At 40.2% G+C, this 17,266-nt stretch overlaps 1 protein-coding gene across 1 annotated transcript in view; it reads left to right on the top strand.

Annotated features, from left to right (window-relative positions):
• Positions 1 to 17,266, top strand: part of LOC117520623 (sodium bicarbonate transporter-like protein 11) — a 63,449-nt gene that overhangs the window by 17,591 nt on the left and 28,592 nt on the right. Inside the window, exons 4-10 of the mRNA XM_034181934.1 lie at positions 1,804 to 1,847; positions 3,647 to 3,866; positions 3,982 to 4,063; positions 5,472 to 5,595; positions 8,102 to 8,311; positions 16,773 to 16,857; positions 17,023 to 17,148. Coding sequence (XP_034037825.1) covers positions 1,804 to 1,847; positions 3,647 to 3,866; positions 3,982 to 4,063; positions 5,472 to 5,595; positions 8,102 to 8,311; positions 16,773 to 16,857; positions 17,023 to 17,148 — 891 coding nt within the window. The remainder of the gene's footprint in view (positions 1 to 1,803; positions 1,848 to 3,646; positions 3,867 to 3,981; positions 4,064 to 5,471; positions 5,596 to 8,101; positions 8,312 to 16,772; positions 16,858 to 17,022; positions 17,149 to 17,266) is intronic.

Genomic DNA, 17,266 nt, shown 5'->3' with positions numbered 1-17,266 from the left:
AACAGAGAGGCGTGGAAGAAAATGGAAAACAACCATCAAAATGGATAGAAGAATAACCAGAATGGCAAAGGCTCACCCATTGATCAGCTCCAGGATGATCAAAGACAGTCTGGAGTTACCTGTAAGTGCTGTGACAGTTAGAAGACGCCTGTGTGAAGCTAATTTATTTGCAAGAATCCCCCGCAAAGTCCCTCTGTTAAATAAAAGACATGTGCAGAAGAGGTTACAATTTGCCAAAGAACACATCAACTGGCCTAAAGAGAAATGGAGGAATATTTTGTGGACTGATGAGAGTAAAATTGTTCTTTTTGGGTCCAAGGGCCGCAGACAGTTTGTGAGACGACCCCCAAACTCTGAATTCAAGCCACAGTTCACAGTGAGAACAGTGAAGCATGGTGGTGCAAGCATCATGATATGGGCATGTTTCTCCTACTATGGTGTTGGGCCTATATATCGCATACCAGATATCATGGATCAGTTTGGATATGTCAAAATACTTGAAGAGGTCATGTTGCCTTATGCTGAAGAGGACATGCCGTTGAAATGGGTGTTTCAACAAGACAATGACCCCAAGGCCACTATTAAACAAGCAAAATCTTGGTTCCAAACCAACAAAATGAATGTTTTGGAGTGGCCTGCCCAATCCCCGGACCTAAATCCAATTGAGAACTTGTGGGGTGACATCAAAAAAGCTGTTTCTGAAGCAAAAACAAGAAATGTGAATGAATTGTGGAATGTTGTTAAAGAATCTTGGAGTGGAATCTTGGTGCCACAAGTTGGTTGACTCCATGCCTCGCAGATGTGAATAAATCATGAAAAACTGTGGTTAAAGAACATAATAGTTTTGAGTTTGTAGCGTCAACAGCAGATGTTACTATTATTGTGAACACCTCCTTTTCTACTTTTTTTTACTAATAGCCCAAGTTTAGCAGAAATCAGTAATGGAGGAGTTATTGACCTTTGGCAAATTTGACTTTTACTGGGTAACTCCACTAGTTTAGTGATTCACAGGATTGCTAAAAAAGCAGTTTGAACATAATAGTTTTGAGTTTGTAGCGTCAACAGCAGATGCTACTATTATTGTGAACACCTCCTTTTCTACTTTTTTTTTTACTATTAGCCCAATTTCATAGCCTTAAGAGTGTGCATATCATGAATGCTTGGTCTTGTTGGATTTGTGAGAATCTACTGAATCTACTGGTACCTTGTTTCCCATGTAACAATAAGAAATATACTCAAAACCTGGATTAATGTTTTTAGTCACATAGCACTACTATTATTCTGAACACTACTGTATATCCCTTATAGATGGTTAATTCATTGAAGTGAATGAAAACATTGTCTTGGTGCAACAAAATCAAGAACAGAAACAGATAACCTTGGCTCTTTTTATTTCCAAACACCTACAGAGGTACTACTAGTGATTTGCAAGTGGATATGATTAGTGTTGGTACACATTCAGCCCAATGTACTAATTAAACTGGCATTCAATTCAGTGTTTCATTTTTGTTATGTGAATTTGTATACGTATACATGCTCATTAATTTGAAAGTCTTTACTAATGAAGAGTTGAATGTATGTAACCATTTGTTGCATTTGCTTCACTCATCCATTATTTTGCACATCTGTGTTAACAAAATTTGATTTCTTTACCCAAGAAAAACTGCAACATTTGATTAAAACTCATAAATTGTAAGTGACCTTGTCTGCTTTCAGATATCAACACACATAAGAGTCAGAGAACATTTCTTGTATGTCCTATTACAATTAAAAAAGAGACACGTTTGTGTATTTTAATTGCAGATCCGGATGGTGAAGGGTTTGGGCTTTTAAATACAACAAGAAAAGTAAGAGCCTACATTTTCTAATTTATATTTCCTTACACAATGCTGACTATTTTGGCCCATCTTTAATTTTGGTAACACAAGGGAATAGTACCTGTGGATATGAAGACAGTAAGCTACGACCATCTGACCATTGACTCCAGTGACTTTGAACCTGAACCAAATGATTGACCTCTGGCTGACCTTGCCAGGATAATTGCAAAATCCAACTCAATGTGTGCCACTTTGGATCCAAATTAGGTTGAAAATAAAATTCCTTGACAATTTGGCAGTTACTTGACAAAAGCAATTCTTTAAGGGTAATTTGGGGGCCAGGCTTCACTGACTTACAAAGTTTAGTAGAAATCAGTAATGGAGGAGTTACTGACCTTTGGCAAATTTGACTTTTACTGGGTAATTCCAGAAACCACGTCTATACGTGTGCCAACTTTATTACAAATGACAGTGTAAAAATAAAATTTTGACCTTTTACCCCAATTAGCTGGACCCATAATGATTAAGCTGTGGTTAATTTGATCTCAATGCCAGAACTGTCTTCCACATCTGCCATGTGTGAGTGAAAGAAAGAAAAAAAAAAAATCCAAATATTTATCTTTGACTCCATTAACCTTTACTTTGTCAAAACAAACCCTTTAAGGGTAATTCTGGGGTGGACCATCATGAACAGATCAAGTGTGGTGGAAATTTGAAGGCGTAAAGCGCCAGTCACACGGTTCTAATGAAGGACAACGAAGCCCAAACGAAACAAGAAATCTGGACTTCGTTTAACCTTTTTTCACCTTCATTCCTGCAGCTGACGCTTTGTTAGAATTTTTAAACTGTTGACAAATTTGAACAAATACTGATGACAACCTCAGTTCATCCATATTTCCTTTTGCTTTTGTTCTTGACGGTTTCTTATCGTTTGCTTAGTTTTCATAACTTTAGCATTTCGTTTGACTTTTGTCCAACTTCATTCAACCTCCCAAATCTGACGTACTGAACGAAGGTTGACGAACGCAACGATATGTGAACGAATCAATAACTAAAGCTTTGACAAGCTGAAGGAAACATCCTTGTTTTGCTAATGAATTGTTTATTTTTGGGATGAAAAAGCAACATTTTCCTACAGAAACAATAGCATTAAGAATGTTTTATCAACTACTTTAACTATTTACACGTTTCAACCATTTGTGGCTGACCTGCGTGTGCCTGTGTTCGGGAGTAGCCTTGGTCTGACACGGACAGTTCCCCATGTCTGATGCCATGGACTTGTCAAAGGTACTCATCATAATTATTATCACAGATAAAGTGTAGTTGAACAACAAGATACAGACACACTGCAAGAACTCAGAATGTGAAGACAAACAAAACTTGCTGTTGTGAAGACGAACAAAATCTCGCACCTGCAAATACTGCAGACTCGAGGACAAGGCTGGCTGTTCTCGGTTTTATACACGCTTTCGGTCACATGATCGTGAATGTTTCTTTCTGATTTCGTTTAAAGCATCGAGGTCGTCGTTCACTTCATTTTTCTTTTTGTTCGTTTTGTTTGAGTTCGCTTGATTTGCAGGCTTTTCAGTGATGGGGTGTAGGCTCTTTCGTCCACCTTTTCTCAACGATTTTTGAATTTTTTACTCTTCATCCTTCGTCCAGCTATCACCATGTGTCATGTGACCGGGGCTTGAGGAAGAGTTAGAAAAAACAAACATTTCTCAAATTATAATGTGATGACTACTATTTTCCTTAAATCCCACAATGTTGGTTTTTTAAATCACCTATCATTCTTGTACGTCTGCTTCTGTGTTGTTTCCTTGCATTAGTATGTAAAGCCAATGGACTTCCACGAAGAAGTGCGCGCCCACAGAGACCTGGACAGCTTTCTGGCTCAGGCCAGCATCCTATTGGATGAGAAAGCTGCCACTCTGGATGAGGTCTTGAAGCGAATGTTAACCCACGTGGTGGAGGACAGTCAAGGGAACTGGAATGTGGACAAGGTCATGAACTTGCTGTTCACAGACGCAGGAGGGAAAGAGTTCACTGGTGAGCAACAGAGAACAAATAAATGTGTGGACAGGTCATGCAGGTCAGGCTGAGTTCCACAGAGGTATGTTCACATCCGTCCTGATTATGTTCATAATGTTTTATGCTCTTGCAGTTCACCTTCTGTCCGAGACCATTCAGGGTGTCAGTGCGACTTCCACCGGGATTCATTACCAGCAGTCCTGGCTTTGTATTCTGTAAGTTCACCTGCAGCAATATTTCTGTGCAAAAACACAACCACTAATCTGATATTACTACAAAATAAAAGATTATCATCAAGACAGCCTTGTAATCAAACCTGTTTGTGATATTCATGCACAGGATATCAAGGTGTAGTCTGGGGAGGAGGGTTTCTAGTTTGGTGGGCTCAGGGTCTCATCACTGCTTTTTGCAGATGATGTGGTCCTGTTGGCTTCATCAGCCTGTGACCTCCAGCCCTCACTGGATCAGTTCATAGCTGAGTGTGAAGCAGCTGGGATGAGGATCAGCACCTCTAAATCTGAGGCCATGGTTCTCAGCAGGAAACCGATGAATTATCTACTCCATGTAGGGAATGAGGTCTTGCCCCAAGTGAAGGAGTTCAAGTACCTCGGGGTCTTGTTCATGAGTGAGGGGACAATGGAGAGTGAGACTGGCTGGAGAATTGGCCCAGCAGGGACGGTGTTGCATTCGCTCTACCATACTGTGATGAAAAGAGAGCTGGGCCAAAAGGCGAAGCTCTCGATCTACCGGTCAATCTTTGTTCCTACTCTTACCTATGGTCAAGAGACCATAGGTAAGAGTAGGACCATTAGGACTATTCATGACCGATGAACTAGATTGTAGGTACAAGCGGCTGAAATGGGCTTCCTTAGGAGGGTGGCTGGTGTCTTCCTTATAGATAAAGTGAGAAGTTTGGTCATCTGTGAGGAGCTCGAAGTAGAGCCACTGCTCCTTCGCGTTGAAAGGAGCCAGTTGAGGTGGTTCAGGCATCTGGAAAGGATGCCCCCTGGGCGCCTCCCTAGGGGGGTGTTCCAGGCATGTCCTTCTGGGAGGAGACCCCGGGGAAGACCCAGGCCTAGGTGGAGAGATTATATCTCCACACTGGCCTGGGATGCCCCAGTCAGAGATGGTTAATGTGGTGTCCCCTGCTGGAGCTGTTGCACCCGCGACCTGATCCCAGATAAGCAGTTGAAGATGAGTGATGAGAGATTATCATAATACTCTGAGACCCCAAATTTCTTTTTTTTCCCCTGAAATTGACCAGAAACAGCCTTTTTGACCCTTTATCCTGATGAAATGGATGCTTGGTGCATTGCACTAACCAGTAAGAAAAGCAGAATTTGGGTTCAATTACTCTGGGACCCCAAGTTTCTGAAAATTATGCACTTAACATCTCTTTAAATGCTGATTACTAATTAACTTATGTTTGGAAAGTTATTTGTCTGCTGCTAGGTGCGGCACTTACTGCCTGCACAGGGGGGAATACAGACCACAGTTCTCAAAATGGTCAAAAAAGTAATCCTCTTTCAAATTTGATGGATCTAAATAACACCTGCCAAGACACAATTCCACAAAGGTTCAGTTTCAAGTCAACTGATGCACACAATTTCTCCATCAATTCAGCTCCAATGTGAGGAACCTCCAGAGACGTCATGTTTGCATTGCCCGTCTGGACAGGCCACAAAACTGGGGCGTGAACTGCTGTGAGGCTCGTTATGTCATTCTCATCCTCGCCCCTCATAAAACGGTAAATGCTACCAATTTATTTTTCTCATCTTTACCCTGTGCTGGCTGTAAGTCCAGAAGGCAGGTATACTTGTAGAAATGCATCTGAGCATCAAGCACAACAACCCATGATAACTTGAAAAAAAAATCTATTTTAATGGGATTTGAACCAACATCCTACACTGAAAAATGAGAATAGTTGAGCCAACTTAAATAAAAAATGTTACAATTGGTAAAATCTGAATGAATTAAGTTGTTTGAACTTAAGTTTGTAAGTTAGATCAACTCGAGATCAACTCTAATTTCCAAAGTTAAGTTCAACAACTTCATTCATTCAGGTTTTACCAATTGTAATGCTTTTTTAAGTTGGTTCTTTTTTCAGTGTAAATGAGTGCATCCAAGACCAGTTCACATTTGAACATGATCAAATTTCACCAAGCCCCATTTCAATGAACAGATGATTGGTTCTTGTCATTTGTTATCTTTCTTTGTTTTAGGTTTTTTTTTGGTCAGTATTGGCTGGCCATTTTTTTCATATCTCTACTCCCACCCTACTCCGCAACAACATATAAGCTTTTAGTGTAAATAAATCATAAATCTTCCAGCTTTAACTTTTAAAAGCAGAACTGCTACAACCCCTGGCAAAAATTATGGAATCACCGGCCTCAGAGGATGTTCATTCAGTTGTTTAATTTTGTAGGAAAAAAAGCAGATCACAGACATGACACAAAACTAAAGTAATTTCAAATGGCAACTTTCTGGCTTTAAGAAACACTATAAGAAATCAAGAAAAAAAGATTGTGGCAGTCAGTAACGGTTACTTTTTTAGACCAAGCAGAGGAAAAAAATATGGAATCACTCAATTCTGAGGAAAAAATTATGGAATCACCCTGTAAATTTTCATCCCCCAAATTAACACCTGCATCAAATCAGATCTGCTCATTGACATTGACCCTATGCCATGACATTGACCCTATGTGTCTTTTTGCAAGGAATGTTTTTGCAGTTTTTGCTCTATGGCAAGATGCTTGAAAAATGATTTCATCATCCCCAAACATCCTTTCAATTGTCCAAAATATCAACATAAACTTGTGCATTTATTGATGATGTAATGACAGCCATCTCCCCAATGCCTTTACCTGACATGCAGCCCCATATCATCAATGACTGTGGAAATTTACATGTTCTCTTCAGGCAGTCATCTTTATAAATCTCATTGGAACGGCACCAAACAAAAGTTCCAGCATCATCACCTTGCCCAATGCAGATTCGAGATTCATCACTGAATATGACTTTCATCCTTATCCCATTGTAACCTTGTTTTTTTCTGTTTAGGTGTTAATGATGGCTTTCATTTAGCTTTTCTGTATGTAAATCCCATTTCCTTTAGGTGGTTTCTTACAGTTCGGTCACAGACGTTGACTCCAGGTCCCTCCCATTCGTTCCTCATTTGTTTTGTTGTACATTTTTCGATTTTTGAGACATATTGCTTTAAGTTTTCTGTCTTGACGCTTTGATGTCTTCCTTGGTCTACCAGTATGTTTGCCTTTAACAACCTTCCCATGTTGTTTGTATTTGGTCCAGAGTTTAGACACAGCTGACTGTGAACAACCAACATCTTTTGCAACATTGCGTGATGATTTACTCTCTTTTAAGAGTTTGATAATCCTCTCCTTTGTTTCAATTGACATCTCTCGTGTTGGAGCCATGATTCATGTCAGTCCACTTGGTGCAACAGCTCTCCAAGGTGTGTTCACTCCTTTTTAGATGCAGACTAACGAGCAGATCTGATATGATGCAGGTGTTAGTTTTGGGGATGAAAATTTACAGGGTGATTCCATAATTTTTTCCTCAGAATTGAGTGATTCCATATTTTTTTTCCTCTGCTTGGTCTAAAAAAGTAACCGTTACTGACTGCCACAATCTTTTTTTCTTGATTTCTTATAGTGTTTCTTAAAGCCAGAAAGTTGCCATTTGAAATGACTTTAGTTTTGTGTCATGTCTGTGATCTGCTTTTTTTCTACAAAATTAAACAACTGAATGAACATCCTCCGAGGCCGGTGATTCCATAATTTTTGCCAGGGGTTGTAGTATTCTCTTTACCCAAATCCCAATAAGGTAGCATGGTTTGGTTAGCAACAGACTTAGTGGTTTTTATTTCCAAGTACAGTATCTGAAGACAAAAGACAAGCTTCTGTGAATATCTACTAATTTATCTGCCAAAGTAACTGAGCCAAAACAAAGCCACCTGAGATCCACCGTGATACAAATTGACAGTGGAGGATGTTTGATGTGTGAGTGTATCTTCATGTTTAAATAAAAATTTAAATTTTAAAATTTTTAATTCTCCCAATTGCTTTAGAAGAGACTTGACTTTGTGGATCAGCTGGCTGATGCTCAGTCTTTCGAAACCCTAAAAATATTAACTAAATAACATAAAACATAAAAATCTGAATTCAGAAACTGTTTTATAAGTGTCAAAAGCGACTTTATTATATATGCAAATATATTTTCACCATCCTTTTCAGAAAAGCACCAAGACGGCCATTGAACTCGGCAGAACATTTTCCACGTTGTTCTCCGACATTTCCTTCAGGCAGAAGCTTCTGGAGACCAGGACCCAGGAAGAGTTCAAACAGGAGCTAATTTTCCATCGACAGCAGCTCTCTGTAGCCACTGAGAAGCCAGTTGTAGAAGAAACGGAAGATTCAGACCCACGTCGGGGAAAACCGCTTCAGGTGTAATGATAGAAATATTCTTTAGAACAGATTATTCGACGGTTGCGTCAGCACCGTTACTGTACTCAAATCAGATGTTGCACTCTTTTTTCTTCATCTTTTCCACCGTCTATGCGAGGTTGATGTGTCTGATCAACATTTTGCTCCTTCTTTCCACTCAACTCCTATTCCTTTCTGTACTCCATCTGTCCACCTTCATTTAACCTTCCATCTTTCTTTTCCCCAATATTTCCATTTTCATTTCTGTTTGACTGATATACAGTTGTATGCAAAAGTTTGGGCACCCCTGATAATTTTCATGATTTTCTTTTATAAATCTTTGGTTGTCTGGATCAGAAATTTCAGTCAAATATACAGTATCATATAGCAGACAAACACACTGATATTTGAGAAGTGAAATGAAGTTTCTAGTATTTACAGAAAGTGTGCAATAATTATTTACACTAAATTAGGCAGGTGCTTAAATTTGGGCACTCTTGCCATTTCATTGATTTTAATATATTTAGCACTAATTATTGGAACACAAAATTGGTTTGGTAAGCTCATTGACCCTTGACCTCCTTACACAAGTGAATCCAATCATGAGAAAGGGTATTTAAGGTGGCCTATTTGCGAATGTTTCCCCTCTTTGCATCTCTTGTAATGAGTGGCAACATGGGAGCCTCTAAACAACTCTCAAATGACCTGAAAACAAAGATTGTTCAACATCATGGTTTATGGGAAGGATACCACAAGCTATCTCAGAGATTTCAGCTGTTAGTTTCCACTGTGAGGAACATAGTGAGGAAATGGAAGACCACAGGCACAGTACTAGTTAAGGCCCGAAGTGGCAGGCCAAGAAAAATCTCAGATAAACAGAAGCGAAGGATGGTGAGAACAGTCATAGTCAACCCACAGACCTGCTCCAAAGACCTACAAGATGATCTTGCTGCAGATAGTGTCTCTGTGCGTCTTTCAACTATACAGTGCACGTCGCACGAGGAGATGCTGTATGATGCGGTAATGCAGAGGAAGCCTTTTCTGCATACATGCCACAAACAGAGCTTGAGGTATGCTAAAGCACATTTGGCCAAGCCAGCTTTTTGGAATAAGGTGCTGTGGACTGAAGAAACTAAAATTGAGTTATATGGACATAACAAGGGGCAGTATGTATGGCTGAAAAAGAACACAGCATTCCAAGAAAAGCACTTGCTACCTACAGTAAAATTTGGAGGTGGTTCCAACATGCTGTGGGGCTGTGTGGCCAGTGCAGGTACTGGGAATCTTGTTAAAGTTGAGGGTCACATGGATTCCAGTTAATATCAGCAGATTCTTGAGAACAATGTTCATGAATCACTGACAAAGCTGAAGTTGCGCCAGGGCTAGATCTTTCAACAAGACAATGACCCTAAACACTGCTCAAAATCTACTAAGGCATCATGCAGAGGAACAAGTACAACATTCTGGAATGGCCATCTCAGTCCCCAGACCTGAATATTATTGAAAATCTGTGGTGTGATTTTAAGCGGGCTGTCCATGCTCGGAAACCAAAAAACCTGAGATGTTTTGTAAAGAAGAATGGTCCAAAATACCTTCAACCAGAATCCAGACTCTCACTGGAAGCTATAAGAAGCATTTAGAGGGTGTTATTTCTGCAGAAGGAGGATAAATATTTATATATCTTTTTTCTGTTGGGGTGCCCAAATTTATGCACCTGCCTAATTTTTGGTAAAAGAATTATTGCACACTTTCTGTAAATACTAGAAACTTCATTTCAAATATCAGTGTGTTCAACTGCCCTATGATATATTTTACTGAAATTTCTGATCCAGACACCCAATGATTTATAAAGGAAAATTATCAGGGGTGCCCAAACTTTTGGATACAACTGTATTCAGTGTTTCTTCACATCACATGTCCAAATGACTTTGGTGTACTCTCTGAGACATTTCTGCTCCCTTTGATTAGATTAGATTAGATAGAACTTTACTGATCCCTTGGGAAGACTCTCTCAGGGAAACTGAGGTTCCAGCAGCATTCTATAGCAGCACAGAGGGTAAGAAGCACACAGAGCATCAAAAGTGAAAGTACAAAAATAATTTGCAAAATGTAAATACAAATATAAATACTGCTTGCTACTGGTTTAGTCTACTACTGCTCCTCTCCTTACCGTTCTCTGTCTTCCTGTTACTCCTCCTCCCCCTGAGTGAGTTGTACAGTCTGATGGCCCGAGGGCCAAAGGAGTTTTTCAGTCTGTTGGTCCTGCACTTGAAAAGGAGCAGTCTGTGGCTGAAGAGGCAGGCCCGGCACCAGAAAAAAAATATTAAGGGGGCGATGAATTTATCACAGGAGGCGAGGGTCGCCCCCCCCCCCCAAAAAAAGAGTGCGCACCGGAGGGGACGTGCCTCTGAGCAGGGCCGGCCCAAGCCTTTATGGGGCCTTAAGCAGAATTTCATTTGGGGGGCCCCCCTACCATCACCTCAGCACCAGATGCTTCATTATTCCATAGGCTACACTGTTATGTGTGTAACGTACCCACAATCATTAGCATTATTTGTAATTATCTTACATCATAGAGGTATCATTCTTGTTTTTAACTTTAAAAGGGGTAGCAAACTCATAAATATGTTTTAATTAACTTCTACATACAGAGTGATGTATAAGTATGGCTCATTAATTTAACTATTTGAAAGTAACAGCAGCAGGCAGGAGACTGCATTTATAGTAAACATGTTAAATAGTTTATTTCAGATGTGCAATGGTGTGCAAAATGTTCAATATCCAAATACAAAATAGAATCAAATGACATTCACATTATCTTACAGAAAAATAAAGTTGTAATCAAAATTAAATACTTAAATAATAAATACAATACTTAAATCATCTCCAAAACGAACATAGAAATCCACAACATAACAGCAATGTGTGTGCATAACAATGCACAAACATTGCACTGGGGGCTGTTGCTTTAACTTTTGCCTGCAAACCATTGAGAGCTGAGCTACTTTTCCCCACCTTTTGCAACAAATTAATCTGAGGAGTTGATCTGCCCTGCTGTTTAACTCTAAGTTTTTCTTCATAAGGAAGACTATCAAATGGCTTCGCCAAAATCCGGTCCACAACATTCAAATTGTCTGCCATTATGTGCAGCTTGCTCGCGGATTTTGGCTAGCTCGCTAGCTAGCTGGGACTGGCGCGAGGCTAGTGTAAAGTTTGTCCACCTGTGAGTGCTTTGTGACGGTTGCTGCTCAGTAGGGACAGAAACTGCGACAGAAGTCAGAAAGAGTGATAGAAGTCAGCCTCCAAACACAAGCAACTACAAAAAAACACACACACACACCAGAAATAGAAGCTCGATTTGTCGCTAGTCTTCGTTCAACTCAGAACAGAATGAAAATGCTCCCACGGGTGTTTACACCAAAAGATCGCTGATTCGCTCATTTCACTGTCAATCAAAAAGGGATTCAGCCTCAGACAGATCATCCAATCATCATGCAGAAGCTGAGCGTCCGGGCCGGCCGAGGCCAGCCCACTACCCCATAGACCCCAGACACGCTGAGCGTCCTATGGGCGGGACAAAGCCCAGCATTTATCCAATGACTCGTCTTGTTTCGCGGCAGTCTTTGTGTCGCTATTGAAGTCTGAGATCAGCGTCCACACTGTTTAAAGCACTGTGAAGCTGCGGGTTTGAGTGAGAGGAAAGCCGCGTCATTACCAGTGATAAGATGATTCTGAACAAAAGTTAAGCGCGTTGTAGCGCATATTTAATCCATGACATGTACACACAACAGTATATATTTGATCACTTATTTTTTGACATTTTAGGGGAAGCTGAGCTTCCCTTGCAGTCTTAGAGCAATCGCCTCTGACTGTAAGACACCTAAAGCACTTTACACTAAACGAACAGATCATTTCGCAAATAATGACAACAAAAATTGTAATATTGCAAACCTACCTTTGTCTTGTTTTTTTCTCGTCTTCCAACTTTTTTCTTTTCTCCGCTCCAGAGGGATCATTTCTTTTCTGAGACGACTTGTACTCACTTCTTTCATCATGATTAGTCATCGACCACCTGACCCAGTGGTGCATCTAAATTTGCCCAACGGTAGCAGCAGCCAACAGGAGGCATCAATTAACCTAGTATTGGTATTTTGTCAAAATGAATTTTTTTTTTTTCGGGTGTAATACAATTTCGTTTAAATTATTCAATATTATTTTAATTTCATGTATATATTTACTTTTTTATCACAACGCCTCGGTGCTCTCGGGGCCCCCTGGTGGCGTGGAGGCCCTAAGCGACTGCGTAGTTGGCGTAAGCCTTGGGCCGGCTCTGCCTCTGAGCGTGCGTAATGAATTGGGTACGCTCCTGGAAAGCTCGTGTATTTAGGCTACACCTTTGTAAAAGACTGACTGAGTAAAAGAGTGATGACAGTATTTTTTAATTATTATTTGAAGATATAGACCCTTGGTCAAGTGATCTCCCGCATACCACAAAAAAGAGAGAAACGACACAAGACAGTAGATTAACCCCACATACAGCCCTCCATCACAAGCGCAAACAGCGCAATTGGGCATGACAGTCACACAACGGGTCAAAGATAAACCTTTCATGTAGATATATTTACAGCAATACATAAGTTTTATGTTACCATAAAAGTCCATATCTTAACATCAAATTCTGTGTGGAAACTGGATGCTAGCCTACCTCAGAAGAGTTGAAGCCTTCGGTTGCATGCCGCGTTGAATCTTCTGAGAAGGACATCTCGCCACTCTCCATTGAATTTCCTGGTTAGGTCATTCTCAGATGCCAGCCTTATTAACGGCCGTCGGCCGTCGTGGCTCGTGAGGGTTCCGCGCTGCTGATGCAGCGCTACAAACGTCTACGCGCTGATTACCTCGCACACTGTCGATGAGCAAACACCGGAGAGAGCAAACAGTTCTCTCATGTAAACTCTTATGTATTTTTGTGTGTTCCCTCGCAATAACCTAATATCATATTAAAATTCATGCCAATCAGATTTATTTATTTATTTATTTATTTATTTATTCAGCACCAATTCTAAACATAACTCACTCCAAGCCTCTACCCATGTTGAAGTTTGAAACAATTAGCTGGTAACAAATCAAAGAGACAAGTAGTATTTTTAACATTACCCATACCTTGCAACATACCAAGCGATATAGTGACAAATGACGGTTGTCGGTCCTACACTCCCTTCACTGCCATCGCTACTGTTTTATCATTATTTTACTGACCTGACCTTGAAGACTTGCCTAATTTGTTCAGTCACACAAAGCTTCTGATACCTTCTTCCAGTTGTCCCACCCAGTCTGCATTCTGTAGGTTGTTTTGGCACCAATGTCTCCATCTTCAGGTAACACAATCCTCTATATTTAAACTTAATCCTGCTCTTTTCAGTATGCTAACTTCTAAATCTGAATTGTCATCAGATCTGTATTCTTTCTGAAGCAGAAAGTTTGACCACATTACACCCATTTTGGCATCTCTTCATTGGCTTCCTGTCCCTGTGAGATCACCTGACTCCAGCGGGTGATTTCACTGATTAACATCACTTTGAGCAGATGGAATCAGATCAGTGAACTCACCCGCTGGAGTCAGTGGCTGCAAAGAAAACCTGCACCCTCTCGGCCCTTTCTGCAATAGTTTGGACACCACTGTTCTTGAATCACCTTCTTTCTTTTGTCTTATCCTGCACAACACAATGTCTTTTGCAAAAAGTATGCACCAGGGAGATTGTTCTGCAGTTCCGAGGTCACCATTTTCATTTCCTTCAAAAAGCAAAATGGCTTAAAGTAGATCCCTGGTGCAGCTCGTATGTTTAACTAGAATCTTGTGTGCTCCTCTAATACTATTTTTTACCTTGAATCATTGCTTCATATCCATGTTTTGAATAGTAAAGTCATCATTTATGGCTTTGCTAGAGGTTTTAGCTTGGTGACCTTGCAGGTACAAGCACTTTCTCTTTATGTTTTTTTTTTTCGTAAGCGCCAACTTGAGCCGATATGCTCCACTGGTAGCTGGATTACCATCATTCTTTAGTTGATGAAATATAAAAGAGCAGCCACAACATTCAATTATGTCGTATAATCTGTGGAACAATGGAACTCTGAAAAAGCATATTTAATGTTGCAGAAAATACAACTCTACTCAACAGATAAAACTCATGTAGCTGTTCCACCTGTGTTGTTTTAACACCCCATAAAGCCACATAAAGATGTGGTACATTTAAGTAGTCATTGATCTAGATTTTGTGATTACACTAATTTGGCACTCTTGAGGATCAGCTGGGAAGCGGACAAAAAAGAAAAGGCTGCCAAGTCTGTCAGGATCCTGGCAGCAGAATTTGTACCCTGATATATTGTTTCATTATGTTCACTTTTTAAGTTAAGAGCAAATGTGTGAACTCAGCAAAGCGCTGGAGAGGACGAGAAACACTGCCTCAAGAGAAAGCACATATTTGTGTTAGAAAAGACTTAAAATGTGATCTAACAGCCACACAAAGCGATTTAGTTTGTGAATCCATAAGCATAAGCATGGAAACAGGCACTGATAGCACAAAGTCTTATTTGTGGCCAATTTTACAGAAAGTGTTTTTTGTCTGTATGGTGAGGTGGAAATGATAAATAAGGCAGACAAAATTTAACAGAAAACAAAGCAGACAATGTCAGAGTTGCAGTTCTGTCTACGCATACATGCCTGTAACTGAGTGTGTACTAAACTTTATCAGCCCTTTTTAATATTATTTATTTATTAGTTTGTTTTGTTCATTGCATTTGCTTGTTGCAGCTTGCTGTGCACAAGTTGGTTTCCTCTGCTGCTTTTTTCCATTTATTGGTTTTGGGTTGTTGGTGTTTTTTGTTTGTCTGTTTTTTTACATTTTGACATTCCCAAAGAAGACCCCCCACCAAATAAAACTTATTTTATTTTCCCCCAGCGCTATGATGACTACCTCACTTTCACATTTGGTAAAGTTGAAGTTCTTTAGCGTCAGATTTTTGTTTGTTTGTTTTTTGCCATTGCCGCAGAAGTTGTGACAAACGTATTACAACCGCCAAGGGCGTGATAAAATCATTGGTGTTTATTTCTCTGTCTATTAGCGGGATTACATCAAAACTACTGTACGGATTCTCACCAAATTTGCAATTAAGGTGCCCTGACACTTGCAGGGCTTTGATCCGTGCACTTGCACAAACATCATCGTGATGATCCCACCCGCTGTGTTCCCAGCTGGACGGTGTGCTTTGTTCCACTGGTTGCAACGTGCTGTGCGTTGGACGCTGCGTATATAAAATAATTATTTTGTAGTGGATTAATCATTTTCTGTCCAAGTTAGCTGTTGAAAATGCCTCTAATCACTTCCGGAATCACAGAGAAGTGTTCCAGCTGCTGCTTTCCGTGCTCGCGCATGCTGAACGAGGTGGAGAAAGCATTTTGAGCCATCTAAAAAGGTCATTATTTGTCATGTTTATATTGTAATGGCTTGGTAAAACAGTTGCATGTTCTTTCCTTCTTGTGTGCTGCTGTAAAAGTATGTTTATGACAGATTTAACATCTCATTATAATCGTTCAGACGAGCTGCGCTTTGGTGCGCTGACACAGTCACTCATACTGTTCACTTCTTTACTCGACTTGACGAGCTGCACGTTGTGTTGGCGAGTAGCTCTCGCAATGTTGACTACCACTTCATGTTTGTTGCATGACATTTATGTGTGAAAGATTTTTTTGAACATTTCAAAATTCTCTTTGCACAGTTGCACGCGCTGGCGCCCCTCTCACGTTCAGTTTACACCCGTTAACGACAAGTTTACTCTCCTGCACGACACAGTGCGTGCAAATGCGTGCATCAAAGTCGTGCAAGTGTCAGTGGCCTTTACTCTAATATTTGAAGGAGCATCTACATCTATTCATGTTAACAATGGGAGTGGAAAGCAGGCTCATTGATTTATAAAGGAGAACCACCTGGCCTAATAGCTCTTGTGAAAAGCCTGCATGTGGGCATTTCTGCCTTTGTGCAGACACACACAGTTTTAGTTATGGTTTTACACTTTTATCAGTGAGGAAACGAGGCCCCTGGTGTTTTAATGAGCAGTTTATTATCTCATCTGTCTTTCTTTAGTCATAGGAAAGAATGCTGACAAAGTTCATCCTCAGACGTTTTTGTTATTTTTTTCCCCTCTTTAGCAGAATTACCCCAACAGCAACAAAGCAGTTTTCATTAAGTATGGTGCAAAGGCTGGTTGGGACCTGAAGTGGAATCCATTGCATTTTGGTGTTGATCTGCTGAAAACAGTGGAGTTAGGATGTATTATTTCATCATTTTAAGGTATTTTGGACATTAATGAAGGTATACTGAGCTGCCTGGCTTCAAGCACAAATGTGTTTTAATTTCAGTCAAAGTGATTAAGGCCTTTAAATGCCTTTGTGACCACCCTGGTTCTGTAACTCTACTTTTCTTTGCAGTGCAAAGACTTTTTCAAAGCTGGAAAAGGAGTTTATGATGACCTCCGTCGTCGACTCCCCCTCTACCCCTCAGATTTCACCGATGGTATTAGTATGACCTTCTCATGCTTCCTGAGTTGTCATACCTCATTTAACTTGTTACTTCAGAAAAATCACATTTAATGTTTTGCCATCTATAACCAAAACTCCGAGGCATGGATGATTTACGCTTCAAGTTACTGTACGTTAACTTTTCAATCAATCCATTTAGGAATAATCGGGAAGGACCGCTGTCTGCTGAAGTACACCACAACAGCCATTTTCCTCTACATTGCCATTTTACTGCCGGCTATTGCCTTCGGTTCACTGAACGATGAAAGCACAAGAGGAGAAATAGGTATGTTAAGAGTGAGAGAGAAATGCGACTTCTGTATGTCAACATACTCTTCTGCATGTGATCACATGATGTAAAGGGGGTACCCAAGTAGTCACATATTGATGCTAAGGGGTACGGA

This window comes from Thalassophryne amazonica, chromosome 11, assembly GCF_902500255.1.
Source record: "Thalassophryne amazonica chromosome 11, fThaAma1.1, whole genome shotgun sequence".
NCBI classification, from domain to species: domain Eukaryota; kingdom Metazoa; phylum Chordata; class Actinopteri; order Batrachoidiformes; family Batrachoididae; genus Thalassophryne; species Thalassophryne amazonica.
Note: the sequence above shows the minus strand (reverse complement) of the source record. Positions and strands in the feature narration are given on the sequence as shown.